We start from the raw sequence: 18,736 nt of genomic DNA, 5'->3' as shown, positions 1-18,736 counted from the left end.
ACCTCTCTCTCTCTCTCTCTCTATTTTGCATTCTAATTGTTTAGTTGGATGTCTTTTTCAATATTATTTTTAATCAAATCTGTAGTAACTTTTTTTCATGCTAGGTTATTAAAAATATAATAAATCATCTTAATTGAAATAAAATTGTAAACTTAAGTTTATGTTATGGTTTTATTTTTATGTTAATTCAAATTATATTTATTAATTGTAAATGTAAGAATATAACTAGTAATACCTAAGATTGTCTTGAAATTTGAAATATAATAAAGAAATAATTTTACAAAATGGAGGGAAATCTTTCATACTTTTATCAAAACTACTTCTTCATAAATTAAATAGAATTGTTGTAATCGATCAAATTTTGTTTTTTAATATTTAAATTAAAATAATTTAATAATTTTAGCTTACCAGAGTTCATTTAGTAGAAAAGTATTTATGATTATAATGAAAGTTATCGATATAAAAAAGAAGGGGTACTTTAAAAAGAAAAAGCTTTTTTTTTTAAATACAAATTTTCGCTCTTATTGATTATTGATTTAATTTGTAAATTTTTTTTTTAGAGATTTTAAATATTATATTTTCAGTTATTGATTTAATTTATAATTTTTTTCTTTTAAAAAATATCTAATATAATTTTTTTTTTTATTCTAACATATTTATTTAAGTTACTGTCAAAAATACGTAATTTATTAATTAACTTGTACAAATATATAAAAATAAACAAAATCATAATTATATTTTTTTAGAAATAAAACAATGAAATGTTTATATTTTTAAAAACATTCAAATTTATATTTAAATAAATTAATTATCTCGTCATCTCCATCTTGGACTGTGGGATGATAAAGGCATGACAAAATGAGCCGTTCATCACTCTGTCCCGGTCTGCTTGATTTATCTTCCACCGACCGATTTAAATTTGATTTGTTGGGAAGTGTGACTGTAATAAATAATTAAAAAAATAACTATTTAAATTATTTTCTTATTTATTTTAACATGAACTTTATGGAATAAAATCTAACCTACTCTCATATCTTTTTATAACAAAAAATGGAATATACTCTAGCATAATGATTCCAATCCCCTATTCATGAACGTCTTATGATGGATGCTCTTTGGAGAATTTAAATTTTATTGTTTTCCCAATTTTTTTTATTCAAAGTTAATGTTCCTTACCTCTTTAAAAAGAGCCTCAATTATTTATTTTATCCGAATTATATAAGATAGTTTATTTACTTTATATTTATATTTTTAAATTATTATATATCATTAATGTTATAAATAAAAGAGATATGAGATATGACATTTACCCTATTATATGATTTAATATGGCTTAGAGTCCAATGCCCAATATTGTATAAAGTTATAACTAATATTTATGATTATTAGACATATCTTTAACATTTTATTTATGGGTATGTGAAAACAACCACAGAAAAAAAAAACTTAAAAGAATAAAGAAGAACAATATGGCACAGAGAAGAACTACTATTATTTCATTGAATGAATTGAGCAGTATGAAAGTATAATTGTTCTGTGTTATAAACATCAGTGATAAATGAAATAGCAGAAAACATTGAATCTGAAATGTCCAATTTTTAGAGATATTTTTAGTGTAGTGATATCATATCAGTTGTCTCATAAAAAAATCACATAATCTGTTAAGAACACATTTTTTTCTGTTCTTCTTTTGTTTTAGCACCTTACTGTAATAGTGAACAACAACAAAACTAAGATTATTAGATAATATGACAACATTTTTTTTTATCCTCGTGTCATTCATTTGCTCTTTCAGGTTTTATATAAAAAAAACACATGGAAATCAGAGCTAATTTGTATCAAACCATGAATCAAAATTTGTTTCCTTTTCATTTTTTATGGTTTTTGCTGAACCTGTTATGTTAAGTAATTATATTTCATAGATATGAACAAGGAGGGATAAAACTGAGGTTATGATATATATGAGAACTAGTGGTGGATGGAGTATATGAGGACTGATATTTTAATTTGTGCAACTAAAGAAATTTATTTTAAAATATAATATATTAATTATATAAATTTGGTTTGATAAAAATAAAAATACTAAGTAAAACACTAAACATTTTCATTAAGAATAATTTCTAAAGCTACATGATTGGACCAGAACTATTTTTTATAAGTTCCAATCTTGTAAAAATTTAATTGGGCATTTAATTTTTTGATGTTTTAAAATTAAAAACTATTAACATGTATTAATAAAGAAATGATTTACAACGGATAACAATATAATACTTATTCACATAAGATATTAATAAATGTTTAGTATCTTTTTTCAATAAAAATCTTTAAAAACTTTGAACCAAATTACTTCTACTTTTACTCATTTTTTATCTTTTTTTTTTCTTTCTCTTGGTAGGAGGTATAATGGTGAAAAATGGTTAATAAAGTATAGAAGCTTGAAGAAATTACCTTGACATTTTACCTTCCTGGCATTGGCTAGAAATAGCCCAACATTTGAATGTCCCATCAATGGAAAGTCCATTATGAGAAGATGCAACGTGTATCAACATGTTCTTGAAATTTTAAACATGGTTTTAACATATTCCATGGTGTTTTTGCCTCTATAGTATACTAGTTGTGTATTCTCTCAGACATGTTTTGAGACTATTTATTTATGATTCCACACAAATGGTATATATACTAATTTTTTAACTTAAAACAGAGGCATGGGTTCTTCAATCCATTTCTATAACTTACAACTATGAGTGACATAAAATGGTTTTAAATGTGAAGTGTTTTTTAAATATTCTAAGAAAATCATGGTGTAATTTATGATTATCTCATGAAATTATTGGATTGAGAATGCATTGTGATGTGTGATGTTTATAAGTTGATACAAGTATGTCAATATATTATATATTATGTTTTCTGATAAATATGATTTTGTTTATGTTAGTTCACTCTTGTGCAATTTATATTATATTTTATTGTAATTGTAGTTGAATACAAAAGTTTATGATATTACAAGTTGAGACAATATTTTTAAACAAACTAAAAAACTTTATGCTTTTCTTTATTCACATTTTGAAACCCAACAATTTTGTAAACTTTTTAATTTTTTTTTAAAGTTTTATGAGTATAAAGATATGTGTATATAAACACATATCTTCGTTTTAAATATTTATTCAGAAAATACATATTCAATTAATATAATTATATAAAGTTTCAGTTAATCCAGTGCATGTTTGATTGAAGAAAAATAAAAAAATAAGAAACATTCGTCAATTCTAGAATTGTTTATTCTCATTATAAATCACACATTAATTATCTTCTTACTCGTTATCCTTTCTCTTTCTTTTCGTTTCCATATGTAAATAAAAAAATGTTATTGAACTAATTTATTAGATGTAGATAATCTCAAAGTGAAAATTTCAAATTTAAAAAGGTTACAATTTGGATATTCAAATGCAAGTTCATAAATCCACTCTTAAATTATGTTTCCAATTTTCATATTTCTCAATTTTTAAGTAAGTTTATTTAAAAAATTGCAATTTGTAATTACAAGTTTTGATGGATGTTAAAATTAAAATAGACTCAAAATATTACATCGTTTAAAAAATTACAATAACAAAGATACAAAATTAATTTTATTTAATTTTATTTAATTTTATTTGAATTTTAATTAAAATTTAATCTAATTTACATACAAACGATATCAATCCACCATAAATTCAAACATGGTCCTTAGTTAATCTAACATGCAAGTAGATAAGTATAGATATTTTTTTAAGGTTTTTTTTATTTTTTTTTATGGGTTGAATCTATGGATACTCGATCAATTCTAACTAATAGTTAAAGGTTCAAAATGTATATACCTAAGAATTGTGAAAAATTGTAATTAATAAACACAAGTTAGGTAAGTAATTAATTAGAGGTAACTATCTAATTAAATTGAATAGATTCCTAAATCCAAGTTATGTTTATGTATGAGATCTAAAGGAACATCTAATAATCGTGAACTTTAAAAATGACAGAACAATTAAATATCTTATGTTATTGACATGCCACTAAACAAAATTATGATATTCCCATGAGAAACAATAAATTTTTCTTACTTCTCATTTCTCTAATAAGGATGATATACTTTCTTTTATTAAGAGTGATGGTAGTCCTCTGGTTAAATTGATTAAGCTTGCGGTGATAACCTTTTCTATATGGATGATATGGCGTATGAAGAATTATGCTAGATTTCAGGATAAGATTGGGGTTTCTAAGGCTATTTCGATAATTAAAGATTTAACTTGTCTAGTGGAAAATTTGTCTAAAGCTTCAATGAAGAATGATATGTTGGACTTCAACGTAATTAAGTTTTTCGGTATTAAGACTCGTAGCGGTAAAGTTCTTCGTCCTCTTCCTATTAGATGGGAATTTCCTTCACCAGGCTGGGTCAAAATTAATACTGATGGGGCTGCTAGGGGGTATCCTGGTCTTGCTACTTGTGGAGGTATTTTTCGTGGGAGTATGAGAGAATTTATTGGTGCTTTTTCAGCGTTTCTTGAAGTTCAAACTGCTTTGGTTGCTGAGTTTTATGGAGTTATACATGCTATGGAGGAAGCTCAAAAAATGGGACTTACTAATGTCTGGCTTGAATGTGATTCTGCCTTGGTTTGTGCTGCGTTTACTGCTAGGACTAATGTTCCGTGGATGCTTCAGAATCGATGGAATACTTGTCTTAATTTTTGTGGGACAATCAGGTTTAGGGTAACTCATATTTTTCGTGAAGGGAATGCGTGTGTTGATAAGTTGGCTAATTTAGGATTTATTCATAGAGAATCTTTTCATTGGTATAATAGACTCCCTGCTAGTCTGTTCTTAGAATTATTTATGAATAGGTATAATCTACCTATGTATCGTTTGTGTTAACATATGGATTTTGGTCTAGTCTCCCCATATTTTTGTATTTTCTTTCTTTTTTCTTTTTTTAATAATATTTTTTCATGTGATGACAAATGATTGTTGTTACTTGAGGTGTCAGCTTAGCTGCTGAGATGTCAAGTTGCATAGTGATGCCTAACACGAAAACTTTATAAAAAAAAAACAATAACATACTTCTTGAAATAGAATGAGTATTTGTTTTAAAATGCAAGTGAGGCTAGAATTTGGAATAAATTATAATTCAAAGAATATCTTGTTGTACGTTTGTTCTAAGAAAAGAAAATGGATGAAGAGAAAGGAAAACAAAATAGAATTTAGATTATTTTACAGATTTTTTAATTAAAAAATAATTTAGATGAAAAAAATAGGTATCTCTAAAAAATATAGACATTTTTGCTAATGTAATATTATAAGATTCCTTATTCCCATTTTGGATATGTTTAATATTTCTATAAAATAATTTTTCCATTATTAAGAAATTACTAAGAAATATTTTTTAAACAACTATGCAAAAGTTATTAATGTTTTTCATTTGTTTTCAATATTAAAATAAGTCAGTACAGTTGTTTAATTCCAAAAATCAAGATAAAAATAGCAGTTTGATATTATAATAACTACATAAAAAATATGTTTTTTATTATGATAGTATTAATGCGTAAACAAAGATATATTTATTTGAATTGTATAAAAGTATTTTTCATATCATCTCTAAATCGAATGGATGATCATTGTCACGTACTAACTTTGATGTATACCTGTAAATTTGTGAAAACAAAATATTCAATTTGTATCAATTCACCACGAGTTAATCAAATTTTAAATTACTAGAATAATCATGATAAAAAAAAATCATTATCATATTATTACCATATCATGTGTTAAATATATATATATATATATATAATAAAATAAATTTATGCATATATAATGATCACGACATTAATATATAATAATAATAATAATACTTGTAAATGATAATTCTAAATATCATATTAACAAACATACCAAAGACAAACACAAAATGCTAAATATAAATAATATATAAATAAAATCTAAATAACTCGAGAGCACAACAGAAAACGCGTGTATCATGTATATTTATTTTATTCTATTTTTTTAATTATGTTAGACTATATTGAGTTTTTTTTTTATCATAGATTAGATTAGTAAGCCGAGTGAGTCATCATAATTTAAATAAACCAAGTTCTTAGCAGGTCATTTCCAATTTTGATCTATATCATAATTAATAACAAAATTTAATTTAAGTAAACTTAAACCACAAAACAAGTAATTACCTTATTAACTATCGGATTATGAAAGTAAATACAATTAGAAGGTTGCGCTTTTTCTCTAAAAAGAAAGTTGCACTCAGGAACATATCTCACATAAATATAAAGCACCACGTATCATGATAACTCTACGTAATGCAGCTTTTACTTTTCACAAAGGATCTTACAAAAAGGAAATCATTTTTTATTATTAAAATCACATTCAAATTTCATGAAAAAAGCATATTAACAAAAGTTTTAATAAAAAAAATTAACCCTTTAATTCTTTAACTATTATACCTTTCAAAAATGTCATCCTTCCACCTTATTAACATGAAAGGGACTCCATTTCCAGTGTATTGGTTCAGTGCTTACAAATTGGATTTTGGTTTTATTCAACAAGAAACAAAAAAAAATGTACATTTTGGTTTTAAAAAGTTTATTTAACTCAACCCAAATCAATTCAATTAAGATATATTAGTTTATTCTGGTTATTAGGTTCATACTTTTACCGTAATACTTACATTTTTTTTGTGAGACTATTGTAACATTAATTTATTCATATTAAATATTATTTATTTCACCTTAAGTAAAACATGAAATTTATGATATAATAATAGACCCAGATAAAATTATTTAATTAAAATGTGATCAGAAAATCAAACAGTTGTTTTTATTGGATGAAAATAGATTGGATCGGACAAGTTTTTCTTAAATTAATAGGTTTAGGAATCAAACATGTTACGCGCTATAGACTTTTTTTTTGGCTTTATATGTATTATTTTAAAAAAGTATGACCTGCTTTGTTAGCTCATTTAAAAATTTGTTTCCATATTAAAGTTTAGGTTCGTTTAACTTACCTAAACAAGCTAATAATTCAATACTCAATTAACAAAATATTTATATAAAACAAGTTATAAATTATCATGATTACGATCACTCATTCAAGACATGGAACATAAATGAAAATAAATATAGGTTACACGTTGTAAGAATTTCTGAATGTTAATAAAATATAAACTTATTTTAAGATCTCATCTTAATTTTTTTTTATAAAAATTTTTCACGTAGTATCACTATGTAACTTGACATCTCAGTTAAGCTGACACCTCAAGTAACAATAATCATCTGTCATCATATGAAAAAAATATTATTTAAAAAAATATATATAAAAATATGGAAGACTAGACCAAAACTCATAGGTTAACAAAAAGATTTCATCTTAATTACATTCATAATAACTTATTTAAATATATATTATTTTAAATAATAGTATTAACAACAAATTATTTATGTTTACTTAAACAAGTTAAACATATTAGATTTAAAAGACTTTTTGAATAATTTTGAACTTAATATATTCCATTCCAAATTTTATTCTGCTTGGGTGTATCCCTAGTCTAGGCTTGTAGATGGTTCGTCAAGCCTATGCACGTATTTTGACTAAAGTTTAACTAGTTCAACGTCATTATTTGACAAAACTTATTTATTACGTTGTTGTTTGCAAAATAACATAAAGTAATTGATATCTCTTACAAACATACAATTTGACATGTATAAATATTGAAAATATAAAATTACGCTAATATTATATATAAATATAAATATTAATAACTATTTTAATAATTTATATATATACAAAAGGTTATAATAATAAAAATTATAAATAATTCTCACAAGGATAATAATGGGGTTGATTATCTTATCCTGGTTTTTGAAATAAAAATTCATCAATATGTATAAATTTTGTGTCTTGTCTTCATTATTATAAGAGAACAAATATACTCTTACTTACATCTTTACTATTTTAAATATTAATTAAAAAATTCATAAAAAAAATAAATTCACAATAAAAAAACATTATAATATTATAAAGTATTCAATATCAAAATGATATATATTTTTTTCTCTAATATCAAATATTAAGAAACAATTATAATTATAAAAAAATATAGAATAAGAGTATCAAATAATTATAGAAAAGGTTAAGATAATAATATAAATAACCTAAAAATAAGTTTAAAAAAAACTTAAAATATATTTTTTAAATTACTTAATAAATTGAATCTGTTTTAATAATTTAAAATACAGAAAACTATGAGAACGAATATAATATATATATATATATATTAATATATATTAATCTTCACACCGAATTTAAAAAATCAAATATTACTCTACAAATATTATATATTTAATTAATACATAAATTCCTAATCAAAGATAAATTTAAAAAATAACTCTGAAAACTATTGATTTGTGATAATTAGGCACTACCTAATTTGTTGATATGATCACGTTAGTTAGTTAATTAAAAGTTTAGCAAACTTTTAGAATATTAGTTGGGTTAATTTAATAACACAAAAAATATTATTACTAAAAAAGTTATTTAATAGAAATTAATTTTAGATTGAAAAAATAATTAATTACTATATTGACTAAATTATGTACTATTTTATAGATTAAAAAATTATTAATTTTTAAATTAATTTTATTATTGATAAATAATTTTTAAATTAATATCTAATTATATTTAAATTAATATATAATTATGTACTAAGATTTTTTAATCAAATTTATAATTTAAATATCAACATTTTTTAAGGGATTGATTGGACTTTGTCATATTGTAACATGTTTTGAGTTTCTTGCTATATAAAACCAGATAGAACATTTAAATACGAGTGAAACACTACTTTAAAAATGTGAAATCCATTGAACCTGAATCTTTAAAAAGTCAAATAATTTTTATTCTATAAAGTTGAAAATATAAACCACTTTAACTTATTTTCAGAATTGGATTAATTAGTAGCTTTTTCTTTTTTTAAAGACAACCACGATTATTTTTTTTTTTTTTTAAATGTAGTCATTGAAGACAAAAGTAGTGTTTTTTAAACTCTTAAGATATCTTTTAGTTAGGTATGGTATTTCTTAATTAGACTTAGTCACCCTAAATGTAATGCTATTTCTTAATTAGATTAACTTACCTTAAATATAATGCTATTTCTCAATTAGACTCAGTCACCCTAAATATTAGACACGATTTTTTATTTTATTTTTTTTATAAAAAAATTAATTTTTTTATAAAAAAAAAAATTGACCAAAATTCCTTTAAGTATTTTTCTCTCTTGTAAATATTATAGATTTAAAAAGTTTAATTTAAAAAACTAAAACTCCATCTATCACTACAATTGTCTTTTCATAAGTTAAATTTAAGACAATTTTATAAAAATAGTGCAAATATAAACAATTTTTATGTTATTAAATAGTTTACTTCTGCTAACTAAATATAATATTATGTATTAATCTTCTCTTCAATTCAATTATATATATAGTAACGTTATAGATATTAAAATTATACAAATATGTGAAAGATGCATAGAAGGATGTGTGATTTTTTTTTATCAGCAATAAAAAATAAATAAATGGGAACCACTTCAGGGGTGGTCCAACCCTTATACATAAATAGCTAACGCCTTACCAACCTCCAACTAAGGAACACCTTCTTGTTGAAGATGTTCCAACTTAAATAAGGAACAACCAAAACAACTCAAGAAAGCATTAAACAACCAGCCTCATACAATCCACTGGGTTCAAAACCCAGTTGGGGTACGTAAAGGAATTCCAACAGGACTTTGCAAAAATTCAAGACCAAACATTTACCTGTACCAATGCAAATACCTCGAGCGTATATACCACGCCCCTGTCGAAGGTCACCGAATTCCTATGTCTCCAAATTCCACTCACAACATCAACCCAAATTTATAAACATAAAAATTATCGCATCACGTCTTAATCAAATTGATAAACTAGTTGATAAAAAAATAACATAAATAATATAACTATTGATGTTTTATTATATAAATAAATTTTATATTTTTAAGAAAAATATATATTATTATGTAATTATAATTTTAGATTTTTTAAAATAATTAAATTCTTATTTGATGTAAGTCTATAAACTTATACTTGTTTCAATATTTATATGTTGGACTTATCTTACATTTGCTTCCAACATTATGATACACAAGTGAAGTGAAGCAACCAAAACCTACATTATAACAACTAAATTTAAAGATAAAAAATAATTAATCACTATATTAATCAAATTATATATATTTTAAAGATTAAAAAATTATTAGTATCTAAATTTATGAAATAATTTCTAAATTATATTTAAATTAATTATTAAAATTTTAACTATTAATATTTATAGAGTTTAAATTACTCTTTAAAAAATTAGTAAAAATTAATTTAAAAATAAAAAATAATTAATAGTTAAAACTCTGATAACTAATGATTAAATAAAAATAAAATTACTTTAAGTTTATAAAATAATTTATAATTTAAGTAATATAGTAATTAATTATGTTTTGTAACTAAAATTATTATTTTTAATTATATTTTCAATCTTCTTTAAATAACACCAACATCAATAATATTGCGTTGATCACTTTAGTCATCAAACTTATCATTTGTTCAAATGAGCATCACAACTCATCTCGGTTAACTCACATTACAACAATTTTTGTACACATATAATATTTTTCAACTTCTTCAAATATATTTGTGAGCTCTTTGATGCAACACCATCAACATATCATCCAACACCATTCATAAATTGTTACAAGCCCATTATGCTTATAAACACATGACAATGATAGGTCATAATATGGCATGAGAAGTTCAATCACTTTTACCTATATACAACAGACTTACCCAATAAGAACCATACCAAAAACTTGAAAAGAAAAAGTAAATGACTAACTCATGAGACAAACTCTCATGAATAAATGTACTACACCATTTCATTAAAAATCTTATTTTATGTATTAGATATTTTTTCTACTTTATTTAAAATATTTACCATAATTGTTTTCCCCTTTTAAATTAAATAAACAAAACCCAAGGCTTAACCAAAAAATACTATACAAAAATTTATCATCCAAAAAAGGTAAATTAACTACATCTTAAAATAAATACCAAAATATTATTATTATTAAATATAAAATAACACCACTATAATAAAAAAATTAAAAGTAAATTTTTAATTAAAAAACCTTAATAATTTTAGTTTCTGAATATATAAATAATTATAAAACAAAAAAATAAAAAGAAAGTCATAAATTTGCAAAAAGAGACTACTGTTTTAGTTCCAAAATATCTTATACAACACATTTGTGTAGGTCAAAAATAAAAGTCAAAGTTTATATTCAAACTCTAAATTTCTTAGTCTACCACATGGCTTTTCACACCCTCAAATCAAAATTGTCCCTGAGGCCGGTGCTACTATTAATTCAACTCTCTCTCTCTCTCTCTCTCTCTCATTTACACCACACTTTCTGTCTTCATTTACACCTTCAACTCTCTTCTAAAGACAACTATTATTGCCCTTTCACCAAAGCCAAGAACACACAACAACACGTCTTCAGTCATATAAATGTCTGAAACCTTAACTCAGACCTTGCACCCTTCAGATGAAGCTGTGTCCCTGAAGGTGGAGGACAACTACCGTGGAAGAAGCAGCAGCGTGAGTGAGATAGAGGAAGATAACTCCTCAGACTTCCTCTTCAACAATCATGCTCCTAAACCTATGGTTACCATTGGTGAAGACGAGAAGGAGGAGGAAGACACTGTCTATGTGGCCGTGGGAAAGAGCCAGAGTAGCATCGAAGCCTTGTCATGGACCCTAAACAACTTCACCACTCCATCGACCATGCTCTATCTCATACACGTTTTCCCAGAGATCCACCTCCTTCCAAATCCCTGTAACTTTTCTTCCAGATTTCTCATGTCCCTTTTGTTTATTTCTTTATTTATTTTGTTGTTTTGGAATTTGGATTGTAGTTTTTAAATCATTCTTTCTCTTCTGTCTCTGTGGTAGATAGGTGCAAGTTGTTCACACCCTTGGCCTACCTGTGAGGTTGAGGTCTTAACCACCATGCTGTTTTTAAGACCACAAAATAATTATTAATGGCTTCCAAGATCAGCAAGAGATATGTATAAGATGGTTGACAGTTTGAAAGGTCAACATGATTACTTTTTTTCTTTTTTCTTTTTTTTTTCATTCGGTTTTCTTCAGTATAACCCGGGAATCAATTTTGAGGGCTTAGAAAATATGATAATCCATGAGTACAAAATGTGGACTAATGATAGAGTCCTCATGTCCTACATGATTGAAATAAAGGAATGTGAATTTCAAGTACATAAAGTCAAAGCTCGTTTGTTGAATTCTTCTGATTTTTCTTGTCGGAATGCAAATAAGAATTTTCTCAACTTGAAGATTCCAATTAGCCAAATTTAAGCATATATGCATTTGTGAGTTTGTGAATGTGTCTAACTTGCCACTGTGCTTCTGGTATTGACAGTGGGAGTGGGAATGATTCCAAAGAACCAAGCGAGTCCTGAGCAGGTAGAGAGCTACATGGCCCAAAAAAGAGGCAAGAGAAGAGAGCTCCTCAACAAATTCCTCCAATTATGTTCTGCTTCCAAGGTACTAATTCTACAAATGGAAGTATTTTCCAAATTGCACCCAAAATCAAAGATTTGAAGTAAGAAAACTATGAAGCAGGTTAAGGTGGACACCATCTTGATTGAGAGTGACTTGATTGCAAAGGCTATCAATGACCTGATTCCTATTCTTCAAATAAGAAAACTAGTGATTGGAGCCAGCAAATCCCAAATAAGGTAGAATGCCACACTATCAATGTATCACACTCCAATTTCAGTTTGGGCTATATAAGCATTCTTCAGAAAAGAATAGATAATTTAGTCTTATATTTGAACCACTTAACATTTTGGTTGCACAGAAAAATGAGATCAAGGAAAGGGAGTGGCATAGCTGATCAGATACTGCAGAATGCTCCAGAAGGTTGCGATGTGAGTATTGTATGTGAAGGAAAGGAAGTAAATGAACAGATAGCTGGTGCCATTGCCACTGATACTTCCATGTCCCAGAAAAACAAGCATCAGCAAAATGCTTCTGTTTCATGTGTTTGTTTCAACTTTTAAAGTCAAAGCTTTTCATAAGCACTGTGTATCAGTCACTGAATTTCAGCATAGGGAATAGTTCCCTAAATGAATATCTTGTTTTACAAACTCATCTAAGTGCAACCAACAAGAGATGTGATGTGGAATGTTTAACTTAGCTTTCTCTATGAAAAAAAATGTGATATATTCAGATGTTGCAGTATGATGTTTGAATTATACGTAAAAATATTCTAATAATAATACCACGAATCCAAAAAGTACAAAAGGAGATTTTCATATTTGCAAAAGTGATTATTTTATTATGTAGAGGTGTGGATTGGTTTAAGAATGTAGTATATATGTAGATTTTCTTATTTACCATAGACTATCAAAATGATGGAAAAATAGAGAATACCATTCTTGAAGAGAATTTATCTTCAAAATCAACAAGAATATATCTATCATTCATTTTAAAGTACATATTAATGTGAATTTACTACAATTAACAGTTCATAAGAGTTTTCAAAAAAAATATTAATATTAAAATATATATTAATTTAACTGTAATTAAATTAATAAAATATTAACTAGTATTTTTTTAGTTTAATGATCAATTCAATTTTTTGAAAAAAAATTGATGTGTTTAAATTGATTATATTTTGTTGGTTCAAGCTGATCAAGAATGCACGTATCCAGCAATTTGTGGGCCGATCTTAATCCACACAGTTTTTGTGAATTTTTGTTTATGTGTTTTTTTGTTTTTGTTTTTGTAGACTTTATTTATTTATTTAAATATGTTATTAACTCATGTACAATAATTTATTTTGGTTCAGATAAAAGTAATAATATTTTAATTTCTCTTAAAATTACTATTATTTATTTATAATACAATGTGACACTTATTAATTATTTATGTGTTGAACAAAAGTCATATGATAATTTTCAGTGATATGATACGACGTCAAAAAATAACATCTTTAAAAATAATTTCTAAACTATATAAAGTAGATGTTATTTGTTTATTCTAAAAGGAATGTTAAAAGACTAAAATTAGTGATTTAATTTTGAAAGAATGGAAAATAGAAGATATATTACAAGAAGTAGAATCAACATTCTATTTTTTATAAGGATTAAAAATAATAATTTTAAATTTTACATGAATGAAAAATAAATAAAAAATTTATAAGAACAAAATCAAAATTTGATCTAAGGATTAAAACTATATTTAAAATTTATTTGCTTCATGTTAGTGTTACGGGTAAGTTCATCATTTTTCACAATTTTGACAACTAAAACAATTTTTTTTTCCTGTATAATATTACTTAGTAAAAAAAATGTAGACTAAAAGAGATGTGACTCGGTTTGAATTGGTTTTTCAATGTATTGGACTTTATTTATTTATTTTAAAGCATCACATAATTTTTTTTAAGTTAGAAGAAAGTTTTAAAAATAATTGAATATATAAATTGATTTTAACTTTTAAAAAAATTGATTCATTTTATATTTTTAATAAATCTATAGGCCATATTTCTTTTACGTATTTTTTAACTTAAATTCCAACCATACATACAATCACAAATGAAGTTGTATAATGAGATTTTCGAAGGCACAATGCTAAAAATGAACAATTACATAAGATGGAACTTATTGTATGATAGGACTGAATAAAAAGATCTTATATTCATCTTAAACCTTGTATTGCATGCTTGATTAAGAATTTCTCATTATAAGTTAAAAATATATATCTAACTCCTAGTATTAGTTTATCTAACTCATAATATTGAAGTATATATTATTATTACTATTATTATTATTATTATAATAATTATTCTCTTTAACTCCATTATTATATTATTTATCTACCATATTAAAATAGTAATTAGAATTTTCATTATTATTACATTATTATCCGTTATCTTTATTTTTTTTTTTCTATTGTGGCCAATGAATCAATTTTTCATTTTAAATCCTTAAACTTATTTATCATTATTTTTTTATTAGAGACTACAAACTATAATTATTAACCAATTCAAATTTGTGGTATATATATATATATATATATATATATATATATATATATATTCAAATATAAAGAACTAATAATATTGAAATTATAATTCTATTTACTATAGGAAAAGAAAATCAACCAATAAAAACCCTACTAGCTACTTGTTATATCAACAATTAATTTATTAATATAATTTTTAATTAATTAACACAAATGTCCAATGTAGTCACTATCTAATCTTCCATTTGAAAGAGACGAGATAATCATATAATATATATTAACATGTCCCAATGATTTGACTTTAAACTCCTAATTTTTCCTCATCACAAAAGGTTTTACGGTCCCTAACTCCATCTTCATTAATTTGTCTTTTTTATTTTTTTAAAGAATATTTCTTGTCATCTTCGTAGCACTTTCTTACTAATTAAAATCCTCCTTTTATGTATCATTGAAAATGCATGTCGACTCACTTGAAGTTATTTTAACTTAATTTCAAGAACATTAGGTTCAAGTTTTAAATATGAATAGGCATTAGTATGTAAAATATTTCCTCTTAATATTTTTTGTCTAGTTTGAAAAAAAAAAACAAAATACCAATAACATAAAAAAATAAAATTTGTTCATAAACCACATATTCATTGAAGTTTCGTTTTAACTATACTTAAAACAATGAAAGTCTAATCTAGTCAGAAAAGTTATTCTTAAAATTTTTACTCAAAAATTCTACAAAACTTATAAGACAAACCAAGTTGATGTAAACTTGTTCCTACCAATGGTGTCAGGGAAACGAGACATGATTGTTTGCACTACGATGAAGATCGACAGTATGTTCTCTTTTGACATTCACAAGAACAACGACAAAGATATTGTTCATGTGGCACTAGACCACGTTGGGGAATCAAGCATGGAAGATCTTTCATGAAATTTGAAGCATGTTGTCACACCCTTTACCATTGTCTATCTCATATACATTTTTCCTGAAATCAAGTTTATCTCATATACATTTTTTCTGAAATCAAGCTTATCTCAAGTCCATGTGAGTCATCTTCTTTAAGTTTGTATAAAGAGATATTGTTACATATATGTCATCATCATCACATGGTCCATACTAATTTTCACCTAATACAAATTATGAATTATTAGTTATTTTTCATAAGTTGAAAATTTTGATTATTCACCATGAAAAAATTGGTTGGAAATATAAATATATAGTGGTACAAGACAACAAGTTATTTGTTGGTGGTGTGATTCAAGGATTGAATAAGATGGTTGTAACCATTTTGATTAATAAAAATGTTGAAGACAACGAATGAATGAGGTGGTTGTTTCCATTTAAAGTCATTAATTAAGCTATGACTTTGTGGTCTTGATTGTTGTTTTTGATGTTTGATAGCAGTTGGAAAATTTCCAAGGAGTCTTGTAGATTCAAAGCATGTTAACTTACACTTGACTCAACAGAAAGACAAGATACAGTTGCTCCTTTAATAGTTCATTGACTTCTGCCTTGATTCAAAGATAAAGAAATTCCTTTTGCACAAAAACAATACACAATTCGATAGTTGAAAAATATCACTTTCATGAAATTTAAGATATAAAAAAAATTATCTATTGACAATTTAGTTATTCATCTATCTTAGTATGTTTTTGAACTAATTAGAGTCTGTAATAGTTTATTAAGAATGAAATTGATGCACCAATACTTTTTTAGAGGCTAATTATGTATTAAAAATAGAAAAAATAACTGAAAGACTGAAGTGTCTTAACTTTGTAATCTTGACAAACTGTTTAGTGATATATTTAAGAGTCTAATTATATCTTCAAGTGATATTTTCTTTTGAGAAATCAACTTTTGAAATGATTGTATATATGTAACACACCAAATAGGTTAAGATGGAAGAGATGATTGTAGAGGATGACAACGTTGTCAAAGTAATGACAAATCTAGTTAGAGATCTTGATATAAGAAAATTAGTGATTGGAATCACCAAATCTAATTTAAGGTATGTCTTTATAGTTTTTTTTTTCTGTTGTGCTTTAATTAATACTTTTCAGGAATTTATTCGAGATAAAAAAAATATTATAAGAACTAAAAAAATATTTTATGGGACCAAAATCAACTAATTAATTTTATAAAATTCATTTTTTTAAATATAGCAAATAAAAGAAAAATTCAATTGTACTCCAAGTACTACAAACATATTTATATATAATTATTTGTTATACAAATCTATATAGATAAATGATACTCGACTCAGTTGCATGTAATTTGACTAACTCATATTTTAGTTTCATAAAGGTAATTTACTAATGTCGAAATTAAGAGATTAAAACATTATTTATTAATTAGTATTGTATAGTTAACATAATTAGGATTTAAAAGCACTTTATAAGATTTGCTTTGTAGCAAAATGGAGCACGTGGCTAGCTCAAAAACTAAATTTCCAACCTCAAAATCGACAGTTTTAATGTTCAACTAAAACCCTAGGTCATGTGATTCGATCTAAGTTGAACTATTATTTTATTTTTAACATTTTTGTTATTAATTTTACTTTTTATTAAAAACGTTAGTCGTTTATTGGTTATGTTCTAGTAATGTTATAGACTTTAATTGTTTAATTCATATTTTAGATATCAGGTACTTAGGTCTGAAACAAGAACCTGTGTTGTTATGAATTTTATTTGTTTAGGAATATTAAATATTTTATAATGATAATGTGATTTTAATTTTAGAGTATAGATTGATTAAATTAAGTGAGCAATATAATTTTTATTTTTTTAATATATATAAAGTGAAGTTATGGAATTAGTAACCCACCAGTTTTCTTTTAAATGAATAAACTCAATAATTGGGCCTAGAAAAGAGGCTGAATAGTATAAACTGAATATTTAGACTAGTCAGTACAAAAATATTATTAACAAAAGTATTTGTTGAAATCTACTAAGAATTTGTGTTATTTTTTTTATATGTGAACTTTCCATTTAAATCAACCAGGAATAAAAGTGTAAAATAAATTGTAATTTTTCTCTCTTTTAAAAAGTTAGTTGATAGATACAACTTCCTTTTTAAAAAGTAGAAGCCGCATTCTCTTTTGTAGGCAATGCACCAAATTTTTAATAAAGGTTCTTCAATTCAAATTTAAATAATTTATACCGAAAGAAAATGAATTTATTTAACATTAAACTTAAACTTTTGCACAGTCTAATCTATATTCAAACAAATTAAGAATCATATATTTTTTTTAAAAATGTGGATATATTTAAGACTGTTATGTTTTAACGTTAATTTATTTATTTTTCTTCACATGACTATACCCAACATTTTTTTTTCATTTGTCACTCTTTAATTTTATTATTTATAAAAGTAATTATAAACTGAATAAAAATAAAAATACGACTGATGCAATATTATTATTTTAGCATCAGGCACAGCTCCAGTGAAATAGTAGATCCTGAAGTATAAAGTTGATACACAAGCATAACAATAAATAGCTGAAATTGCGCTAGAAACTGAATATATTATAACAAAATTACAATCCACCTCATCTAATAAAATAAATACATTTACTTGACTTTTAAT

General features: G+C 24.7%; 1 protein-coding gene across 1 annotated transcript; it reads left to right on the top strand.

Annotated features, from left to right (window-relative positions):
- Positions 1-11,470: 11,470 nt before the first annotated feature.
- Positions 11,471-13,371, top strand: LOC137832120 (U-box domain-containing protein 35). The gene is made up of 4 exons (XM_068640133.1): positions 11,471-11,950; positions 12,551-12,675; positions 12,754-12,869; positions 12,992-13,371. The coding sequence occupies exons 1-4, from the start codon at positions 11,623-11,625 to the stop codon at positions 13,191-13,193; spliced, it is 771 nt and encodes a 256-aa protein (XP_068496234.1). The 5' UTR covers positions 11,471-11,622; the 3' UTR covers positions 13,194-13,371.
- Positions 13,372-18,736: the final 5,365 nt, after the last annotated feature.

This window comes from Phaseolus vulgaris, chromosome 6 (assembly GCF_000499845.2).
Source record: "Phaseolus vulgaris cultivar G19833 chromosome 6, P. vulgaris v2.0, whole genome shotgun sequence".
NCBI classification, from domain to species: domain Eukaryota; kingdom Viridiplantae; phylum Streptophyta; class Magnoliopsida; order Fabales; family Fabaceae; genus Phaseolus; species Phaseolus vulgaris.
The sequence above is the reverse complement of the archived record's forward strand: the minus strand, read 5'-3'. Positions and strand labels throughout refer to the sequence as shown.